At 33.7% G+C, this 23,829-nt stretch overlaps 1 protein-coding gene across 24 annotated transcripts in view; it reads right to left on the reverse strand.

The window, feature by feature from the left end:
* Positions 1-16,898, reverse strand: part of LOC143252189 (phosphatidylinositol 4,5-bisphosphate 3-kinase catalytic subunit beta isoform-like) — a 49,917-nt gene extending 33,019 nt beyond the window's left edge. For 4 of the 24 annotated variants that reach the window (XM_076504091.1, XM_076504115.1, XM_076504125.1 and 1 more), the window contains exons 1-6: positions 16,449-16,886; positions 10,129-10,215; positions 7,045-7,333; positions 2,205-2,436; positions 1,173-1,402; positions 451-627 (exon numbers count right to left, since the gene is read on the reverse strand). In XM_076504091.1, coding sequence (XP_076360206.1) covers positions 451-627; positions 1,173-1,402; positions 2,205-2,436; positions 7,045-7,197 — 792 coding nt within the window. In that variant the 5' untranslated portion in view covers positions 7,198-7,333; positions 10,129-10,215; positions 16,449-16,886. The other 20 variants (XM_076504086.1, XM_076504097.1, XM_076504133.1 and 17 more) reach the window with 17 other exon arrangements.
* Positions 16,899-23,829: the final 6,931 nt, after the last annotated feature.

Raw genomic sequence — 23,829 nt, forward strand, 5'->3', positions numbered from 1 at the left:
CAACAGGGTACATGATGTTACTGACTTTAATTTAGGGTTAACATTTTAATTCCTTGCACTCTAAAAGAAGCTAATTACGTCTTTTACTACTTACATTACAATTAGATTTTATTCTAATAAATCTAAAAAAGTAACAAATTAAAAAGTGAAATTCAAAATATCACTTAATAGTAAATGATCTAACAGAAAAATCAACTTACACATAATTCAAGGATTAACATTTTAATTCTTAGAACTCTAAAAGAAGCTAACTGTGTTTTTTCTACTTACATTACAATTATATTTTATTCTACTAGATCTAACAAAATTATCACAAATTCAAAAGTAAAATTCAAAATATCACTTAAAAGTAAATGATCTAATATAAAAATAAAAATACACGTATTCAACAGAAAAAAAGTTTTTTTAATCAGATGATTCAGAGAAAATGAGCTAGAAAACTGGTCATACCTTGTACTGACTTAGAGGATAGTCTTTGAATAAGAACTCTTCTCTGCCACTTATTTTCAGAAGGTAAGCTGCAACACTTTCTTTTGTCAATCCACACAAGAATGACTTTTTGTATAGTACATACTCAAGTAATTCACTTACTTTTGTTGAGTGAGAAACACAGAACTTGAAACTCATCTGCAATATTAGGGTGAACGATGTATGAGAGAGAAAGCTTGATAGATATACACAGATATGGTAAATGCTAAATTACTTATAGAAGATAAGTTTGAATACTTGAAAGTGAGAACAACAAATTACCTTACATAGAAGTTAAGCTCAATAATGAACATAAACAACAAATATCAGGTTTAGTAATGTGGACGACATGGCTGTGCAGTTGTATTGAGTATGTGAAAACAGACAGCAATGTCCTCCAATGGTAAGTCAGTTGATACTCCTACATTTATCATAAAATTTTCAGAAGTGATGCAAAAATTATTTATTCCAAACAAGTTGTAGAAATGTTTTCAACTGGAAAAGTCCAGAAAAGTTACAAGTACTAATATAAAATGTCACTTATCATGCCTTTATCAATAACATTGAAAGAAAAGCTACCTATAATTCACACAACTATGGTATAAATGATACCATGTTTATTAACCACTTAAACATGCAACAAATACCAGATAGAGTTTTAAGACAAAGTTTTAAAATGATCAAACATTTGACAACTTCTTTACCTCACTACATTCCAGCCTGATAGTTACTACTATGTTTCCTTCCTTGATTCGCTTCAATAAAAAAGGTGGAAGCTCAGAAGATTTCTCTACTTGTAGTGGATACTTATAACACAACTTTTCCATCCATGTTTTTCTTTCATAATTTTGGTTCCACTCATTACAAGCTAACCTCATCCTCCACCTGAAGTCATTGACCTCTGGATTTTTCAAAGCATCAAATTCATGAAGACCTAGGCATAAAAGTAAAAAATGTATATCTTTATGTACAACTACATACCAACACGTATTAACCTATGTAAATATTTTTAAGTAATTTCTATTAATAGTATTTTTCGTCCAAATATTTTTATAAAAAAATTTCAAACTGCCAACCTTCCAAATGACTCAAGCTTATACAATTAACTCACAAATTTATTTAAACATTTGAAATTGTAAATAAAAATAAGCACTATACTTCTTAGTTCTTGCAAAGCTACATTACAAAAGGTAACAAGATCCTATAGAATTAAAGGTAGACCTAGGTAGGTGGTATTCTTTATCTAGTTTTAAAAAAATTAATCTATTTATGTGGAAGACCTACTTTATTACTACATAAATGGAATATATTAAGTTCTGATTAATATAATATTTGAAGTTAAAAGCCTAAAATGTGGTTTCACTCAAGAAGTGGCTTGGCATGGCCAAGTGGGTTAAGATATTCAACTCATAATCCAAGGGTCGCGGGTTCGAATCCCGGTCGCACCAAACATGCTCATCCTTTCAGTCATGGGAGTATTCTAATGTGATGGTCAATCTCACTATTCGTTAGTAAAAGAGTAGCCCAAGAATTGGTTGTAAGTTCTGATGACTAGCTGCCTTCCCTATAGTCTTATAGTAGGAACTGCAAGCACAGATAGCCCTCGAGTAGCTTTGCATGAAATTCAAAACAAACAAACAAACACCCAAGAAGAATTAAATATATTACAAAAACTATGCATAAATTGTTTAATAGAGTTTATATATGAATAAAATCATGTAATCCAAAAATCTCACCTTTTCCAATTAACAAACCAATCTGTGCATTAAGTTGTGTCTCTGCTTTGTCTCCTTTTTTCTCAACTAAACGGAGAACTGCCTGAAAAGGTCTTACATCACAGATCCTCTTGTTTTCTTCCATCAGCTCTTCCTGTTCAGACGTTGTCTGGTTAATACATCTAAAGATGTAAGTCTGCATGTCATGAAGAAGACCATACAGGGGAAGTTTTTGTGCCTCTTCCCATGCATCCTTTAGTAATAATAAAAAAAAAAAAGATACGAAATTTGTCACAATAACTTTTAAAATAGGACAATTCGACATAAAAGCTTCCAGTCACACTTATGAAAATAGTTAAATACTTTGGTGTATGTATTATTACATCAGCTGCAAAAACATAGAATTCCAGTTGTAAAATCCAATTCAGTCTCTCAAAAGTTTTTAAAAAGAACCACTTTTAGAACTTCTGAATATACTGTTATATTTTAATGTTTTTGAAATTTAGAGAAATACAAAAGTGGGTTAATTCTGCACCAAACGTTTTTCTTCTTTTGTTAGTGAAGGAAACCTTATGTGTATTTCCTGCAATGCTATAGTTTACTTCTGAAGGAATAAATCTATTCAACAGCAGTTCAGTGCTTTTTCATTTTTTTATTATATCTTTAAAACGCTGACTAGTGCTGTTTCTCTTCTAACATATTTTACATGCATGTAACATCCTTATATTGTTGATCTCACATTGGGTCTGTTCTATACCACATTTTCACAGGGTCAGGGAAATTATGAGTGGGTGGGCCTCCCACCCCTAAATTGAGATTGCAAATGGTCTTGACTATAATAAAGATACAAGAAATACAAATCAAAAGCTAAAAATATAATTTCAGCTAAATGTTATGATAATACCAAAACTGAAAAAAATAAAAACGTGTGTGCTGTTATGTGATTGGTTTAGTTCTTGCAACAATTGCTCCCACAATATGATATAATAAAATGATTTTGGAACATCACTGCATCTGGTGATTCTTTATCTGATGGCCATGCATCAGCCCTGAAGTGTAGTTTTCATCCAAAAAGGCTCCAAGGCTCTCATATTCAAAGTATAGTCTTTGTTCCTTATGCTTTACACATTCCATCATTGTATAAGGGTAACAGTTCCCAGCATCTGTTTCAAAAATTTAATTACACAAAAATCCACAGGTGCAGCATACAACAACTTGATAGAATATCTTTCTATGGAAAAGAATGAATGCTCATTTCATCATTCTGCTACTTTAACCATATGTTACATCAATATATCATGGAAGTAACTGAGGACACCTACATTTTATAGATAGATATTTGATAATTATGTTGTATACTGTTGCTTGGGGCTCTTGAATGGCTTTTGTGACTGATCTTTGTGTTTGCTGGTTCTCACCCATTACAAAATGCTGCAGTTTATCATTATGGTTGGGATATGACTTGATGTACATCTCTTTATGAATAATTCTGGTGCTTCAAGTTATTATACATTCTCTCATACTCCAATACCATTAAATACACAGAATGTCCTCATGTTGAAAATTCTAAATCTCCAGTCTGAAACCATCTTTATGATCAGAGGGTGTAAACAGTTTTCATCTAAAGTGGATGTTACATATCCTTCTTAAAGGCATTCAGTCTTCAGCAGCATCACACTACCTATGAACAGCCAAAATGTAGTTCTGATACAATCTCTTCCACCATAACTTCATATTGATTGTGACTGTCAAATGTTATGCAGAAATTGTATGTTCAAAATCATTTTCATATAATTATCTCAGTTCTCTGACATTTAGAAAAGTGTAGGTTAACATTAACATCACAGAGGTATTATGCATACAAGATATATCAAAAATTGGCTTAATTAGCAATATTCAGCTTGATCTTTGAGTCAAATACCATGGATGTTGTGTTATTTGAGATACTAAGTAAACACTTAAAAATGAGCACACTTTCAAAAATAAAGAAAATCATTAATATTATTCAATGATATGGGCTTCAAAATATTTTTACAGTTCTGCTTGTATAAAGGCAAATATTTTTCATAGACAATAATAAATACGAAATGATATGTGGCTCAGGAAATTAGTGTACAACATAAGATCCTTTCATCTACACACTTTGCTTTGAAAAATAAATAACTAAATTTGGTAAATTGCAAGAAATATGATGAAACCATTTTTATTACCACTGGATCATAAAAATGTTTTAAAATTATCCACTCCTGGTAGAGTATACAAAGCAACCACTGTAAAATCATAAGTTAAGTGAAGAAATTATACAGGGTGTTCAGAAAGTCACTGTGCAATTTTGTAATCACATGTTATTATATTTCAAGCTAGCAACTAATAGCGGTGTTTAGAAACAAAATAAGAAGGATCCAAGCCTGTATTGATGCCAACAGGGGTCACTTTCAACATTGTTTATAACTGTCATTCATATTCATCTCCTGTATTCTATATTGAAACATGTCTGTTAATAAATATATAAGTGCACCGTGACTTTCCGAACACCCTGTAGTTGTGGTTACATACCAGATTGAGAAAAACACTTGTTTAATGATAAAAGGTGTAGTGTTGTTTATAATTTTTAATTTTCTACACTCTATAAAATGAAGATGAAATACCACAAAATTAAAATACTAAGCCAATAAAATATCACAAACATACACAACCGTCCCCCCCTCAAAGAAAAACTAACGGATCTAGCTCTATTTTTTTCACTTTCTTATTACTTTACTTTCTTTGTGTTCGTATGAAATTAGTTTATAAAATCTCAATGTCCCTGTTTTTAATCCGCTGTCATTTTTTATTTTGTTCATTTGTCCTGAATAAATTAATGCTCTGAAATTTTATGGGAATATTGTTTCCACTTTGGAAATCCGTTTTTGACAGTCAATTAGACAGACCTGCAAAGATTTTATTACCTTGAAATTTTACATGCTCTACCATAATTCCTGTGGGCTAAATCCCAAAATGATACCCATTTTTTTTTCATCATGTGCATATTTTTCACAAAACGCCATATAAACATACTTTTACATAAGAAATCATTTTCCTGAGTTTAAAATGTTGACAACCACTTGCTATGAATTTCTGTAGGCAAATCGCGGATCCAAACATTATAAAAAAAAAAAAAGTCGTTGTAGTAAATGAAATAATAATTTGATTTAAGTAAGAGGTTTCTTTCTTATTAATTTGTAAAAAAAAAAATCTTTACATGACAGATAATGAATGGATATTATTCTCGAAATTTGCGTAGCTGAATTATGGAAGATCCATTATTAAATTGATTAAATGAAATTAAGAACAAAGCTACACGATGAGCTATCTGCGTTTTGCCCACCCCGAGTATCGAAACCTGGTTTCTAGCGATGACACACAGCTCTGCCATTGGAGGGTCCCATATTAAAATGAAAACAACTTTTTTGAAGTTTGAATTTGCATGCCTGTGTTATTAATATTAAATCCGTGATACTTAAGAAAAAATACGAGAAAACTGCACATATGAAAGTGTAAGCGGAACACTACTTTTAGTTAAACACGTAGACCACATCACAGTTTTCTACGACAAACGCTTACTACTACTTAGTATTGTGCGATAAGAACAAATGAAACTTGAAGTGAAATAACCTCAAAAAATATTAGCTAAGTCATACAAGTCATGAACATATCTGTAAATTTGAATTTTCTTGCACAACTTCACAAGAGCTTTAGGCACACAGCTGTCCCGAATTTCAAAGTGACAAAACCCACCGCCAACGAACAACTCTTATTTGATTGAATAATGGGATTTAACCATCACTCTTATAATTCGCAAATGGTCCAAAAGATTTTTGCTCGTTTTCGTGGTAATGAAATGCAAACCTTAAAGTTTAGGTTGATAATCCGGCATGCTAGCCACTAGACCAGACCTGGCTTATTACGAGAGTTAAAATAACGTGGCCCGGCATGGCCAGGTGGTTAAGGCACTCGACTCGTAATCCGAGGGTTGCGGGTTCGAATCCCCATCACAACAAACATACTCGCCTTATAGCCGTGGGGACGTCATAATGTTACGGTCAATCCCATTATTCGTTGGTAAAAGAGTAGCCCAAGAGTTGGCGGTGGGTGGTGATGACTAGCTGCCTTCCCTCTAGTCTTACACTGCAAATTTAGGGACAGCTAACGCAGATAGTCCTCGAGTAGCTTTGCGCAAAATTCAGAAAACAGATAAAACAAACCAAAAATCGTTCGACTACGTCCTGTGTTTAGTGTTAGTGTTTCGTAATCTTTTGTTTGTTTGTTTTTGAATTTCGCGCAAAGCAAATCAAGAGCTAGCCGTACCTAATTTAGCAGTGTAAGACTAGAGGGAAGGCAGCCAGTCATCACCACCCACCGCCAACTCTTGGGCTACTCTTTTACCAACGAATAGTGGGATTGACCGTCACATTATAACGCCCCCACGGCTGAAAAGGCGAGCATGTTTGGTGCGACGGGGATGCAAACCCACGACCCTCAGATTACGAGTCGCACGCCTTAACCCACCTGGCCATGCCGGGCCAGTCGTAACCTTTTACTTTACACCAAATACTGAAAACATTAAACAAGTTAATCTTAGTATACCCACTTTTACCTTAATTATCTTAACTTTAGCAAAATAAATTAATATTTAATAGATATTAATGTTATAATGTGAGCATATGTACTTATTTATCAGATAGCGCCAAATACATAATTTTAAATACACAAAGTTTTAGCTACATAATATATAAACCAAAAATCATGAATTTTAATTTGTTTCTGAATCATTAAATAAAGTGAGATGTATCTCTCACATGAACTTTCTTATCTGATTTACCTTAACACTTACCTCCTTAATTTCAAACAGTGTGATGTCCTTTTTCACAGTTAGAGGTATCAGTAGGCCATTGGGCATAAGGACATCCAAAGTGATCTTATCCACACTTGACCCATTTCCCCAGACATCATACGGAAGAGTACTAAGGCCCATTTGAAAGCATTTATTTCGAGTGGTTGCTGTAATCTGTACTAAACACCTGTTCTGGTTCTTGGCTCTTAAAGTACCCTCTGACTTTGTTCCATTGAAACATCTGAATTATACCACATTCTCCATGACTATTGTTCGTCTGCAATACAAGCAAATATGCAAACTCTTAAGTCACTGAAAGAAACATGATACAACTGTTTCTCTCTCCCCTCAAAATAATACAAATAGTAGAAACTAAAGTAACAAATACAAGTCTCTATTTTAGGTTTTATAGGACTGTTCAAATTATACCAAAGAACTCTGGAAGTACACACAAACACACACAATAAGCATACTTAGTTTTCTAAAGAAAGACACTATTGTTTTATATGTAACTTAAGCTTCTGTCCATTCAATTTGACTTTCTTTTTTTAATGGGTGACAATATAAACCTTGATATACATACACATAGGAATAAAACTGCTAAGTACGAGCTAGTTATGGGCAGTAAGCCAAACAAGAACGATAAAATGACACAACAGAATTTGTTTAAAGAGATAAACACTTTCAAGTTATTTCATCGGTGCTATGCTGAATGTCCTAAAATCTGGAAGTTAACGAGCGCCTTTATTTACTAAAGAAGTGTTCGATGTTTCTACTTGTTTTGCATAATTTGACAAAACTATAGAATGTTGTGATGCAAATATCCTGTTCTGAGAGCATAATGGATTCGTTAGTAGTATGTTCATGCCTAATCATGGCATTTTGAAAGAGTTACCTCAGCATAACCCTTTCCCTGTTCTGATAACAAAGTTTCTTATTATCACCATGTTAAAAAAAAAGAAACTATAAAAACTTTTGTTGCTTCTTCGTAGTTGTAATATAAACCAGTAATTCGAACTTCCCACCAAAGTCTGAAACTGTACATAGTAGTTGAAATTAATGGTAAAAGAATTACGTAATGATATAAATCTATTGCTATTCAAAGAATTACGATGCCATTTTCTATATTCTACCTATTTTCTATTTTGTAAACGAACCTTCCTGATACTTTGTGCAAGAGCGGTGAAAGTTCAATCACGAACAAACCTATTGTTACTAATGGCAATTTGTCTTAAAGTACCTTAGCATCAATAAGCATAAAAACGTTTAAAATAACATAAACATGGGTTGCTCTCGATCCTACCTGTGTCGTAAGCTTAATAAAAACACCAGCGTGAAAAGGCATTCAAGCAACGCCTCGTTTCTCTGAGAAGGTTATTTCTATTTATTAAGCAGGAAGAGTCGTGTTTCCTTTCCAATATCCCATGCGAGGTAAGGAAATTACATCATTTCACTTTTTAAACGTGAAAAATACAGTGGTACGTTTCGCAGGTGGACTATAATTTGGGTATTATGCAGTGATGACAAAGTACAATCATGCCGCTATCCTTACACACTACTTTATTCATTGAAAAAGTGCACATTTTTAAAGTATATGTCAAGATGTATTTTGTATACCGATGTAACGAGCTACTCGTCTTATTATTACGTATGCGTGCGCATGTATAAAATAATCGCGCGTAAGAATAACTTAATTCATAAATATGAATTTCACAACTTTAGTGTGAACATAAGGCCTTCTAGAAAGATTGAATATGTTTTATAACTTAAAGGTTTAACCTGCTTTTAGCTACATGGAGTGAACGTGTTGCTCAATGTACAGGATTTTCTTAAAGTCCAGTAAGAACCTGAGCGACATAAAATGCGCTAAAACATATTAAGTGTTAATTTATTGTAAGTCTGTCTTTACTTCATTTTTATGCATAGTGACTAAGAAATAAATACAAGTATCATAGAAATAAGAAAAGTAAAAAGTGATTGTTATTTGTATAGTTAAACATGTTGTAAGTTCATGAAACTGTGAAGTGTAAACTTGTAGTCGAAGAAAAAAAAACGATATCGTGATTACGAAATTAACTAAATATTTCTTACAGAATAATTCAAAAGTTTGTTTGTTTTTGAATTTCGCACAAAGCTACTCGAGGGCTATTTGTGCTAGCCGTCCCTAATTTAGCAGTGTAAGACTAGAGGGAAGGCAGCTAGTCATCACCACCCACCGCCGCCGACTCTTGGGCTACTCTTTTACCAACGAATAGTGGGATTGGTCGAAACATTATAACGCCCCTACGGCTGAAAGGGCGAACATATTTGATGCGACTTGGATTGAACCCGCGACCCTCAGATTACGAGTCGCACGCCTTAACACGCTTGGCCATGCCGGGCCGAATTCAAAAGAAGTCACCCAAAGTTAGAGATTGAAAAAAGGTGTTTTTCAACGATAGAAACTATAACAATACGTATATAAATAAAACCTAAAATATAAGTTAATGAAATTTAATTGCGTAATCAAATATATCACTCAATTGACCAACTGGCATCTGATAATACCAGTTTCCGAGAATTCGACCCCTCAGTAATCTGAAAGGGCAGACTGAAAGAATGAGACTGATCAGAGGCGGAATTTTGCGAAAACGTAATAACCCAATGACCAGTGGTAAATCGAATGATAGACTGGGGTTTCACATTTATAGTTTGTATTTTAAACACCTTTTTGGGCTGAAAAATTCACAAAAATAAATAGCAGCAGTGCTACATATTCTTAATATTATCAGATAAATATAAGATAACTGTGTATTAAAAAGTTATGAAAATACCATATGTGTAAATTAATTTCTATAAATTCACTTTAAAAAATAAGTCAGATTAAATTTAAATAGCAATTTTAATGAAAAAAACGGATTTAGATTTTTTAAAATGCACAAAATAAAATACGGTTGAGCTGCTGTCAAATTAACTTTGTTCATTTGATGTATATCGCTTCGGGTTTGGGCTGACAATTTAATAACCATGATATAAACACTACTCGAACAAACAGGGACATTTAGTTTAACAGTTTTAAGTAATATGTGTTACTTTTTTCTTGTCATCTCTTCCATTTGAATTCTGTCACCTACTTGAAAGATAGAACTTCCATGAAATGCTCGTTTTCTTCACCAGGAACTGCAAAAGAAACAAAAATGTCATTATTACACTTTTATATAATTCCTTCCAAAGAGTGGCTAGACAAATGCTTATCAAATTGTAAACAATTATAAGAAGCTGTATGTTAAAAAGTTGTTTACAAGGATACAAAAGTTTCTTCAATGATAATTATACCAGTGTAAGAAAATATTAAACAAAACAATTAGGAAGTAGGAAAAGGAACACCAAAAATAAGTAAACATGGTAGGGCTATCTGCTGAGACCACCAAGGGGAATCGAACCCCCTGATTTTATCGTTGTCAGTAGACTTACCGCTGTATCAAGGAGGGACAAATAAGATAGGAATTAACAGAATAATTTTACAACATTTGGGAATTTTTCAGATGGTGTAACCTTAAAGTGGGTGTGGCAATCATTCAATCCATTTCTACTTAGCGTAATGTTACAAGTTGGTAGTTGTTCAAACTAAATGAAAGGTATATATAACTAACATTTCTTTGTTATTAACGTTGTTCAGCAACCAAGTAGAGATATATGTATGTAACCCAATTACGTGACCCTAACGAAACGCATGACATTATAAGAGGGTGGGGAGTCAGAAATGAGGAAGGTAGCTTATGGGAAACACTATAGCTATCTGACTGAAGTCGCTGAATTTTGAAATTTCTTTAGTAATTAGAAAGGATAAGCTACTGATAAAACTTAGTTCACGTCTGTAATTGGATCAAAGTTTAATGTAAAATAAGAAATGGAAATGGGTTGCTGATGGTCATATCCACTTTTAGGTTGCACCTTGTCAAAATCCACCAAATTTTGTAATGTTATCCTACCCATTTCTACCTTGTTTTCTTACCTTCTGGTGCTCTCAGTTTTCTACACTTTCTTAGTTTTATTGGTACTAAATATCAAAAGTGACTGGGCTCTGTGCTTTTCTTAGAGATATAGCTTTTGTTTCATCTAGCCAAATTGGTGGACTTTTCTTTGGCTGGATTAATGGCTATACTTTGTTTCACATATTCAGCATTACTGTTTCTGACCTTATTTTTATTCTTGCAGTAATTCCGTCTTCATTGAAACAAAGGCTTTTCAAGTTTATCAACATAAGATTCTCTCTTTTTTTCTTTTGTCATTGAAAATAATATTTTAAACATCGCAGTTTCAACTGTAAACTTTGATGTACATAGGCCACACTTAGTTTAAAAACCCTGAAAAGGTGAATTATACAACTTATCATTCTTGTTTTTAGTCTAGAGCACTCGAGCAAATAAATGTCAGGCTTCGACAGTGATAGCGTTTGTCCTCATGTACAAGACTCCGGTTTCAGGCACCAATACTATGATAGAATTGTAGAATTGCTTCATTCAATACAGAATCCTCAAGTTAGATGAAAAGAGTATAGCTTTCAAAGGTTAGATCATAGTTATAACCTAGTTCTAGAGAAACTATGTTATCCATGTTTTTTCTTATCATACTGATACAGCTACAAACTAATAACATAGCGAGCGTGCATAAACAATCCTTCACTCGCATTTGACATGAGGGCGGGTTGTTATTTAGTAACTCAAAGAGCATGTTCGTGATCATAGAATATAGCTACTAGTGTATTGTTAGCTCGTTAGAAGTGTTGCAAAATAGTTAGTGTTTTTATGAAAGTTGTAAAAAAACAAATAAACACGCTTTAAGCCAATGTAGTGTATTTTAATTATATGCATTTATATTTGCATAAGGTGAAGACAGGTGAGAGTGAGCCACACCAAGAAATATTGGCAAAATTGTGATTTTATGAAATTTTTGTTTTACTTTACCGAATTTCTCAAATACTTTGGTGACTTGTTACTGTGCAGTTGGTTTGCTTACTTCTCAGTAGTAAGTGTATGGTGCTTATTACATATCGTTTACTTGCTCTTTCAAGTGTTTGAGATTTTAATTTTATTGCACATATTATACACCTGGCCCATTCCTACTGCAGGTACTACCGTACTTATTATATAAACTCGTTCACAATGGTATATTAACTGCAATATTATTAACAAGATAGCAAGAAACTGGCAAACTCTAAATATGAAAACATCCCATAATTTTTTAATTATTGTAGTAACTTTTGTTTCTGAATATTCAAAGCTCTGGATGCAACAATTTTTAAAAAAATCTTTTTCCAAACCATTGCAATGTCTAGGTCAACCATAAGTACATAATATGTATATATTTGAGTAAGATGTTTGTAGGTAAAAATATTTCAAACAACTTTCTACTAATTTTGACAAACAAAACATTTTTTTTCTCCTTTTTTTGCCAACTTCATCCTAAATATAAATCGTAAATAGGGATTTCATTTTGTTATGTAAAGATTTTATTTTTATTCTGATTTGAATTTCGCCGTTCCTAATTTAGCAGAGTAAGATTAGAGAGAAGGCAGCTAGTCATCACCACCCACCGCCAACTCTTGGGCTACTCTTTTACCAACGAATAATGGGATTGATTGTCACATTATAACGCCCCACGGCTGAAAGAGCGAACATAACATGTTTGATATGACGGTAATTCGAACCCGCGACCCTCAAAGCACCCTAACCATCTGGACATGGGGGGCCTATGTAAAGTTTCATAAGTTCTAACAAATGCTGCTATATGTTAAGTACACTATATTGGCAAAAATATTAGGCCCGAACAATTCTATTTAGTGAAGGACATGTCTCTACTGAATTTCACATAAATCTCACATGCCATCACAATGATTTATAAGAGTCAAAACCTTCCACAGAGTCACTTGGAGTTAAAGTACATTTAAATAGTAAGTTGCTGTCAGACGAAGCATTGTTGCTATGACTAGATGAGACATTTCGGCCCATCTAATCACACCCAAATCTATCGTGTTAATTTACTTTCATTTAAGTTCAAGAGCACTGGCAAGCACATCTACTTTTTCATTATTACATTCTTAAGTGAAATCTCTTCCCAATGAAAGATACATGTTTTAATGTATCATTACTGGTTCGCCAGTCTTCTTTTATTCAAGTTAATTAAAGGAAAAATGACAATGCGTTAAAATATATAATATTATATTAATATTTACCTTTTTCTAATTTGTAAATTACTTTAACAAATGATAATGGTTATACTTTATTTAATCTAGTTTACACCATACTGATAATATAAAGAGTGTCTAGACCAGTCATACTGGTGTGTGACGAAAGGCCCGGCACTGCATATAGCAGGTATTGTGTATATGGCATAGCATTACATATTATTATTTGCTTTCACAATACTTTGAATTATTTGTCTAAGACACGAAATGGGCAAAAATCTAGGAAGTTTGAAAGTAAATACCTTTCTTCATGGTGGTACAAAATTCATAACTCGCATGGCAATGCGCCATAGGGGTGACATATGTACTTCAAGACATTGAAAGAATGAAGGAAGTCTGTTTTTGCAGCATTCCAGAATGAGCTTCAGCTCGTGACCTGCTCATCACAAGGCATTAGTACTCTTGGGCATCAAGTTGAGATGAGAACCGATTGAAAATAACAAATAAAAATCAAGTGACTAGTATATCGTTATACATATTGTTTACTTTAAAAGGACGAATCTAGGATTAACATTAACTTGTTGAACGCTTTGAATATAAATGTGTCTTCTCAGCCACGAGAAGTAGTAGCAAAGTATTATCGTGTCGTAAGTCTGTTTTACCACGTTTTGACTTGATCCCTAATGATACATAACTAATTCCGTCAATGCGACTTTGCCCCATGTCACAATGATGTACTTCTTGCAATAATGGATTCAACAAGAGGTATTATGTCACTTTCAGCAAGATAATGTTCCATGACATACCACACACCATATTCAAATAATATTCACAATACCACAGCTACTCCATAACCCGACTTGTACAAAATAAAATAAAATAAACTATGCTGAGGCAGTCTCAAGCTTCAAAGAGCATACCCCGAAATCTTTTACATTTGAAACTAGTTCACAAGTGTTAATCTTTCTCACCAAATCTGTAGTAACGGTTAATGGCAAACGTTAGTAAGATGATATAGTCTGTAGCCAACATCAAATGCAAGCGTATGTCCTATCAAAATAGTGCATCTGAGCAAACGCGACATCCCTTCAAGTTATGTTGCACTCGGTGTTTACGTAACGTAATGTATTTATTTTCATACATATTTAAGAAAATATATCAAACTTCTTTTACATATTATTATTTATTTCGGATGAATCTTCGATTTATTACGTTATATACGTTACGTATTACTATTTCAAAAATCGGAAGTTTGAAGTTGAGCCTAGAAATTAATTAAATGTTAATATGAATTAAAGTTATGTTATTTGCCAACAAGATTTATACACATAATTTACTTTTTTAACACAAATGCATTTTAATATACAAACATAAAAATAATACCATTTATAATAATGGTTGTTACTATAGTTATACAAATAATAGTTTATATACAACAGTTTTACAAATTTACAGAAAACACAGTCTTATATCCGGGAGGGTCGCGGGTTCGAATCCCGGTCGCACTAAACATGCTCGCCCTCCCAGCCGTGGGGGCGTTATAATGTGACGGTCAATCCCACTATTCGTTGGTAAAAGAGTAGCCCAAGAGTTGGCGGTGGGTGGTGATGACTAGCTGTCTTCCCTCTAGTCTTACACTGCTAAATTAGGGACGGCTAGCGCAGATAGCCCTCGAGTAGCTTTGCGCGAAATTCAAAAAAAACAAACAAGCTTATATCCGGCTTAGAACTAAATATTTTATCGACGATCCAAGTACATGCCGATCAAAATTAGCTAGGAGTTGATATTTTTGCCCTTTGCTTAAGATAGTGACGACTTTCTTGGCTACTCTCACAACAGTTAGAAGGTCACTTCTTATCGAACGGTTTGTAGTGTTCAAAATCTATAATGTTCCTGGTCAAATTCTGTAGTTTCTGTAGTTAATCACAACTATAGATTCCTAGGCCTATAGCGCACCAAATGTAGCTGTCCAATAATATTTTCTTTCACCGATTTTCGGCTGGCTGCTTTGTATATAAGGCACGCGAGACTCTAGAACCTTCACCAAAGTTCGCTTTCAACAATACTGTCAAAATACTAATATTATATATACACATAGTACATTGTTGATCCTTACACAAGAATTCTCTACAAATTTCGAGAACAGGCGGGACTTGCGCAATTCATAATCAACAATATACGTCACATGCAAAAAAGAAAACTATAATGAAACAACGTAGGCACTAAAATAAATGTACAACGATAAATCCATTACAATTCGTAATCTATAGTTATTCACACAACAAAAGTTTTTTTACAAAAAATGAAGCACTAGCAACATTATTCTACAGTGATCTACTAATTATAAGTTCATTTGTAGTACAAAACCTTATTATATTTAGATCGTTCTGTGACTACCTGTAATATTTGAAATAAGTTAGCATATTATCATGTTTATTAGTCTTTAAAAAAGTATACACTTAACAACCTGAAGAAACACGATAATCAAGCACTTCAAAAAAATAACATTAATTGAACAATACTTATAGTAATCATATAGGATTGTTATTACGTACATCCATAGAAACATTAACCGTTAAAGGGCGGCCATCATCAATTGATACTGCTCCCTACAACATTCCCACTGTTTAATGGTTAACATGTTTCCGATCTAAAATATACATTATAATAATACTATACTCAGTTTACATGTGATTTTTCTTGTAGCAAAGCCACGTTGGGCTATCTGCTGTATCCATCGAGAGGAATCGAACCTCTGATTTTAGGGTTATAAGTTTGTAGAATTAACCGCTAACCCAGAAGGGACCCCAATTTCTGTAGGTCCTGAAAAAGTCCACTTACTTCATTTTAACGAACGTAAATATACTTCAGTAGACATTTTGTACAATAACATATTAAAAGCTTATTAAAGTTTTGAAAAAGGTCTAACATTAGGTCGTAGAATAACATTGGATGTTTATTTACTGTCGAATACTTGCCTTATTTAAAAAAGGCTTGCTTAATATTAGACCCACAACAAGTGGACTTCCAGATTTCGGTGTCTGCAATTAGAATTCTTTAGTATTATTCTACAACTCCTGTATTTAAAGAAGTATTGTTGTAATAAAGATTCTAATTTGGGTTTTAATGTTTTGCGGGTTTCTGCTAGTATTCAATACTCTGCAATCTACATTATGAAATCAATAAATCAGGATTTTGATTTGGATGATGTGAAAATATGACTTACTTTTTCACAGAGTTTATAAGAAACGTCATCTTCTTTACAAACTAACAACAGAGGCAGACTTCTCTCACGTCAGTTATGCAAGTATTTCAGTCTCACTATATATTTCAGGATATTAATATTAAATAGCACAAGTCTCCTGTTTGACTTCTGTACTAAAGCAACTGAACGGAATTTTATCAGGTTTTTCTCAATTTTTCGCATAAACATGTATTATTTTATTAAATTATGTTCCGGTTAAAAAAAAACACAAAACATTTAGTTTATACCAACCCAGAACCTTAAACAAATAAATACATAGTTAAATGTACACTGCGAAAAGGACTGACATTTTCTGATAACAAAGAAACAGAACAACTAAAACCTTCAGGTTCAAATATATGGTCAGAAACAGGCAGAATGAAGAACCGTTATCTGTTAGCCTGGCCTGCGAGGGGTTATCTTAATTAACACGCACTCGGTACTAGAATTCATGTTTCCTTTTAGACAAGAAAGACAGGAAACAACAAAGAAACAAAAACATGTCATATTTGTAAATCCTGGAACATTGTCTATACTTCTCAGTAAAACTACTATTCCAATCATTTTATCACTGTATGATAAAAGAGAATGGAACTAACTATGTGCCAGGAATTGCTAAAGAAATTACAAGACTTTTTTTTTTAAATAAATTTGAGCATTGATGTAATAAAATGTTTTCAAAGCCTCAAATAAAATTAGCATTTTACTACCAATCCCGGAAGAATCTATATTATAGAACACAAGACATTTACAGTATCCAATGTGAATGTGGGAAGAAATACATGGGGCAAAGTCACGTCCCTGTGAACCAAGACGCAAAGAACACCAAGATTACATGTGTAGAGGTGATTTGCACTATTTGCCTTAACATATCATCAATATGAAACAGACCACAAAATACTTTGGGACAAACATGCTTCGCCTACACTAAACCAAAACTGAAAAAGATATACTTTTTAGAAACAAAAGAAATCATCAAAGCAAACGATCTCTCGATAAACCATGATAACAGCCCCACCAATATCGGTTGTAACTGATCATGCTCAAACCCTTGACCATACCTAACCTGTATCCTGTCGCCTGCTTACACTATTTCCGTCATATGTAAATCCTGTAGTTTTTGTAACGATATATAAACCTTGGATTGCTTAGAACTGATCATAGCTCCTTCTTTGTTTTTCTATTTTTCATGTTGTTTACCAGGAATGGACAATGGTTTGTTTATTTTGAATTTCGCGCAAAGCTAGTCGAGGGCTATCTGCGCTAGACGTCCCTAATTTAGCAGTGTAAGACTAGAGGGAAGGCAGCTAGTAATCACTACCCACCGCCAACTCTTGGGCTACTCTTTTACCAACAAATAGTGGGATTGACTGTCACATTATAACGCCCCCTGAAAGGGGCGATCATGTTTGGTGTAACCGGGATTCGAACCCGCGACCCTCTGACTACGAGTCGAACGCCTTAACGCGCTTGACCATGCCGGGCCTATGGACAATTCTCTTTATGGTTTATCTGTGTATGTATCTTGCGAAAATGTTAATTTGTTCCACATAATATGCAATAAGTGGAATTTCTCATAATGAACTCATTCTTATACATAAATGTCATATATTCCTTGTAAATCTCAAATTTTAATAAAGTACGATCCTGGTCTTGTGTTCTTCCTGGAATGAGGTGTGATATTGTGGTTTCTCTGCTCGTGCGCTTTACGTGCCAGACTAGAAGCACAAACAAAATCTTTCTTAACAAGTCCAACAACGAGAAACCAGCATTTCCGGTCTTCTTCTTGGCCTCTCTCCTTGGTTGATCCGGAAACCCATCCAAACAAATTGAAAAATCATGAAAACCATAGACAAGTCCCCAGTGTTTTAATCAGCGTGGAGTTTTAAGTACTACATAGTCAAGCAAAGGGCGAAGAAAAATTCAACAGTTATTTGGACTACCTCTTGATTATTTACCCTAAATACCTTCCAGGATTGGACTGATATTGACCATACCTGAACAAGACAGGTCAGTGTTCTGTCCAATCATTATTATGTTCTACCATCAATAAAACTTTTCTTTATTCTAGAAAACAGTCGTCTATATAGTCTAAAAACAGCACAACGTGTTTCCTTATTCAAGTGTCGACGAAGGTTGGTTTTCAAGACTCTTACCAGTAAAATTCATTATTTAATTAATTTTCGTAGTGTATATTGGGGTATAAAAGATATTTTAATACTCAAAATAAACACCCTTATAACGGAAATTTGTTATTTTTATTATTTATTTCGACAGTCGGTGGTTCACTTTAGAAAATGTACTCGTGCGACCTTGTCTAAGAAAGTTGGGTAGGTTTTGTGCTGTCACTTGCGTTTTGTATGTAAATAGAACGCTTCTGAAAAAGCTGCAAAGCGAAACAGATTGTCCTATTAAATAATAAAAATAACAAATGTTTTACTAGTTTTCGGCGCTTAAACCGCAACTTTTATTAATAAAACTTTTTTTTTCTGTTATGGAATAAAAGTTAAGGTTTAAGCGCCGAAAGTTAGTAAAACATTAGAGGAACATGAAAAACAAAATTCTAAGGTTTGTGTAATTTCTATTTCTTTAGATACAAATGACAACTGAAGGTAAGACACATTGCAACTCCCCAACGGTACAGCGGTATGTCTGCGGACTAACACCGCTAAAAACCGGGTTTCGATACCAATGGAAGGCAGAACACAAATAACCCATTGTGTAACTTTACGCTTAAATCTAAGCAACCAACCAGCTAGCATTGCAGAAACTTGAAGGTGAGTCTGTCCAGCTGGTCCACGTCCTTATTACCTCAACAATAAAACCAGTTGAGCTGCGGGCTCACTGTTCTCGTTTCCTGATAATTAATGGGAATACCAAGCAGACCAGTGTAGCAGTGAAACACTGAATTGTATTGAATACAATTACAGTAGTCTTCTTTACTCAAATTTTCGTAGAAAATGCATATATCTTAGATGTATTGACATTCAGCAGTAAAAATCTGCGAACTTCTCTTCTTAAGTGTGTACTAACAATATTTTCTATTGCCTTCTAGGTTTCGCATGAAAAACTGCTACATTAGCCAGGAATTTGTTGGAGTGACTTCAACTCCTGAATTTATGTCACATTTTGACCATTTGTAGCATTTATAAATATAAAATCTAAAACAAAATAACAGTGTGAACAATCACAGCAAGAGGAACTCATTTTAAAACAAAGAATTGCTGATCAATGCCACATTCTCGTTTGTAAAAACCAGAATACCTGTTGTAGTGTTTGACTTTAGTTACTAAAACACTCAAAAGTCTTAAACCCACAGATTATGCACACAACAATAACAACAAACATAGATAAAACCTATCCACCATTTCATTCATAACACTCTAGATACTAAAGCTTGAGTTATATTCAAAATCTTATGGTTTCTAAATCTTCCCATTTTAAATCCAATTTAAATCCCATTTCTTGCGTATTTTAAACCAGTTTTTCTTAAAACATACATTCAAAGATATTTTAATATTAGACCTTTTGATGTAGCATTTGTAAGTAATTTTAAAATACAGCCACCAAAATAAATCCACATATTTTACTACCCTATTGAAGTATTTCATAAATGTTACCTTTTTTTCATATAGGAAATTCACATTAAAAATTCTGTTTTTCTAAAACTTATCATAATTTGTTTATTTATCAATATAATATATTTTTTAAAACCTTGGAATGTAAATAACATATAAAAATTGCAAAATCCTTAAGTGCAAAGTTATAAAAAATAAAAAAAATGGCCAGATCCATTTCTTTATCAATATCACAGATTCAAGGAGAAATTGTTAAATGAAAGGTAAGATTATCAAAACTTACTTTTAAATTGTTTTTGATTAGTGAATGTCAAAATTATACTGAATTAAATGTTCACAACTGTCAGGTCATCCCGTAAGTGATGTCCGAAAATGTAATACATAAAGTGCATCATCATTTCTGCCTTTGTAGAAGGCTTTAATAACTAACATATGTAGTAGGATGTGTATAAAAATGTTCAGACAAATAAAAGAAACTAACCCAACTCAACTTTTTTCAAATTATTAATCAAATAAACCCTTATGAAGATGGATGTGTCTGAGAAGCACATTTGACATATAATGCCTTATGAGTTTAAAAAAGGCAGTAGTGCAGCAGAAACTACACGAAACATTCAAGGTGTTTATGGTGTAGAGTCTCTCAATGAAAAAAAATATCGAAGGTGATTTCATAAGTTCAGCTCAGGTGACTACAGCTTAACTGATGTTTCATGTTCCGGTTGTCCGTTTCCACTTAATGATGACTTGCTGCTGGCTGCACTTGATGAAGATTGTGTTGTAACAGTTAACGAACTCGCACAAAAGCTTAATTTAACCTATTCAACAGTTCACCGTCATCCGCAACAGCTTGGAAAGGTGTCAAAACTTGGAAAACGGGTCCTCCATGATTTGAAAGAAGCCAACCTTAGAGCAAGAGTGGACATTTGCACTTCTCTGCACTCTAGTGAATGTAACTCACCTTTTTTTGGATAGGTTAGTGACTGGAGATGAAAAAATGGATATTTTATAGAAATATTAAGCGCTGCAGAGAATGGCTCAGTGCAGAGTAACTGGCTAAAGCACAGCCCAAAATGGACCTCCACCCTAGGAAGGTCTTGTTAAGCGATTGGTGGGATATTGTTGGTATGATCCACTTTGAGTTGCTGCCACTCAGCATAACAATTACATCAGACTTCTATTGTCAACAGTTATAGCGCTTGAATATTTCACTGAAAGAAAAGAGACCTGCTTTGATTAATCTTGATGGAAAAGATTTTGGAACACATGAAAATGTCAAAACTACCCTCTCTACATTCTTTTCCTCTAAACCCCAAACTTTTATAGAAGTGGCATTCAGGACCTTGTGAATCGTTGGCAGGAAGTAATTAATAATAATGGAACACACTTTATTAATTAAATAACATTAAAAACATTTGATATCTTTTCTCTTTTTTCGAACCTAAAATCAAACATTACTTAAGGGATGATCTGATACATAATTTTGTTTTAGTTAGTTCTCATGTATACAAAATATTTTGATGTGTCATTGTGCTACTACTACAAAAAATTAAAATATTACGATACAACACAATGCATAAAAAATATCTCTCATTATAACCTCTGACACCCTGCCATTTTAAGTCTTCTAAAAACGTTTAATATGAATATATTATCATAGAAATGAAAGATTTAAAACTAAGATAGTGTTTTACAGAATTATGCAATTTCACTTTACACGTAAAACCTCCTGTACTTATATCAGGAATGCAAAAAAATCAAAAGTATTTGATATACTATCTTCAGGAGTTACGTTTCTGAACGAAATATAATTTGTCTAATATGGAATAATCGACCAAAACTAAGTTGCAAAATATAAAACTTGAATTTTAATAATGTCTCATAAAAACGCGCTGCTTGTGAGTTAGAGCTGTCGATTTTACACTTTTCATTAGCATATATGCATCCCAAGGAAAGTCACTGTACATAAACCAAGCCTTATCAGAGGTTTAGGGCAGTTTGCGAGAAATGTGTAGTTACAAACACGTCTATGATGAAAGTACTTTATGTTCTGCGTTTGGTTGGCTGAGCTGTGAGATAAATGTCTGTTATTAGGATAATTATGACTATACTCTCTTCATCTTTGTTACTAGGTGACTTAGTTTTACTACCATGTGTAATCAAAACTTATATTTGTTTCCTTCCTTTGTTAGATGTTTAAAAAGATATCACACATAGTTCAAAAACTTGTGCAGTATTTTTACACGCACACACTACCACTACGTTTTGGCCCGGCATGGCCTAGCGCGTAAGGCGTGCGACTCGTAATCCGAGGGTCGCGGGTTCGAGCCCGCGTCGCGCTAAACATGCTCGCCCTCCCAGCCGTGGGGGCGTTATAATGTGAGGTCAATCCCACTTTTCGTTCGTAAAAGAGTAGCCCAAGAGTTGGCGGTGGGTGGTGATGACTAGCTGCCTTCCCTCTAGTCTTAAACTGCTAAATTAGGGACGGTTAGCACAGATAGCCCTCGAGTAGCTTTGTGCGAAATTCCAGAAAACAAACAAAAAGCAAACCACTACGTTTCAAATTAACGTGATCTTATTCAATTCTGTTAACGTCTTCACGCGACGTGGCACTATAAATAGATTCAAATTAAAACATTTTTTAAATATTGTTTTCAATCGCAAAGCACTATACACTAACAACGTTTTGCAAACATAACTGAAATGACGTCTAAACAGTTTTTTTCGTCTTTAACTTACTTCTTCTTTCGTGTTTGTTTTGTGAATTTCGTGCAAAGCTACACAAGGGCTATTTCCGATAGATGTCCTTAATTTAGCAGTGTAAGACTAGAGGGAAGGCAGCTAGTCATTACCACCCGCCACTAATTTTTGTACGAGCAGATAGTGTGATTAGTTGTACATCATAGCGCCACCACGACTGAAAAAGCGAGCATGTTGATGGGACGAGTATTTGAATTCGAACTTCATTTGTGAAGAAAAAACATTTGTCGCATTATGCCACTCAATGATGTGGAGGCTAGCGAGTATCGAAAACTGTAGCTTTAACCATTTCCAAATATTTTACGAATTACATTAAATATATTTAAGTATGTGTTTTGTTATAGCAAACCACACCAGGCTATCTACTGAGTCCACAAGGGGAATAGAACCTCTGAATTTAGCGTTGTAAATCCGTAAATTTAAGTAATGCAACACTTACAACAAGAATTGCAGTGTGTACACCTTACAATCTGGCGAATATTGGTTACAATTGTTCTTGTTATAAGGCCTCACCATTAAGCCTATTCCGTTTTGAAACCTTCTATGTTTCCTTGTTATATGAAATGGTATAAATGGTGTACTGACCACTATTGTGTTTGTTGCAACTCAACCGGTCTGGATTGAGCGAAATGAATCGTTGACAATGGATATGACAATTATATTGTGGTTGGAATACTATTACTATACATTACTGTAATTCTTGAAAATCCCTAAAGGACTAAATAAAAAAAGGTAGTGTTTCAAAACGTAATACTCATAATACTAATGTCTTATGACAAGAATTGTGTATTTATCCACAGATATCCAGCAGAAAATCAGAAAGTTTTCTCAAAATATAGGACTAGGACTAATAAGTAAAGAATAAATCGAACACAGACAGTTTAAGAAGACAAGCAAATAGAAATTTAATTTTAAATATACAGGGGTGGATAAAAGGCCCCCCCACTGAAAACGTTATTACTTTGTTATATCTTTCATTAGATGACAGAAACATATGTAAACTATATGTTTTTAAAATGCACTCAACA

Source organism: Tachypleus tridentatus, chromosome 1 (assembly GCF_004210375.1).
Source record: "Tachypleus tridentatus isolate NWPU-2018 chromosome 1, ASM421037v1, whole genome shotgun sequence".
Lineage (NCBI taxonomy): Eukaryota > Metazoa > Arthropoda > Merostomata > Xiphosura > Limulidae > Tachypleus > Tachypleus tridentatus.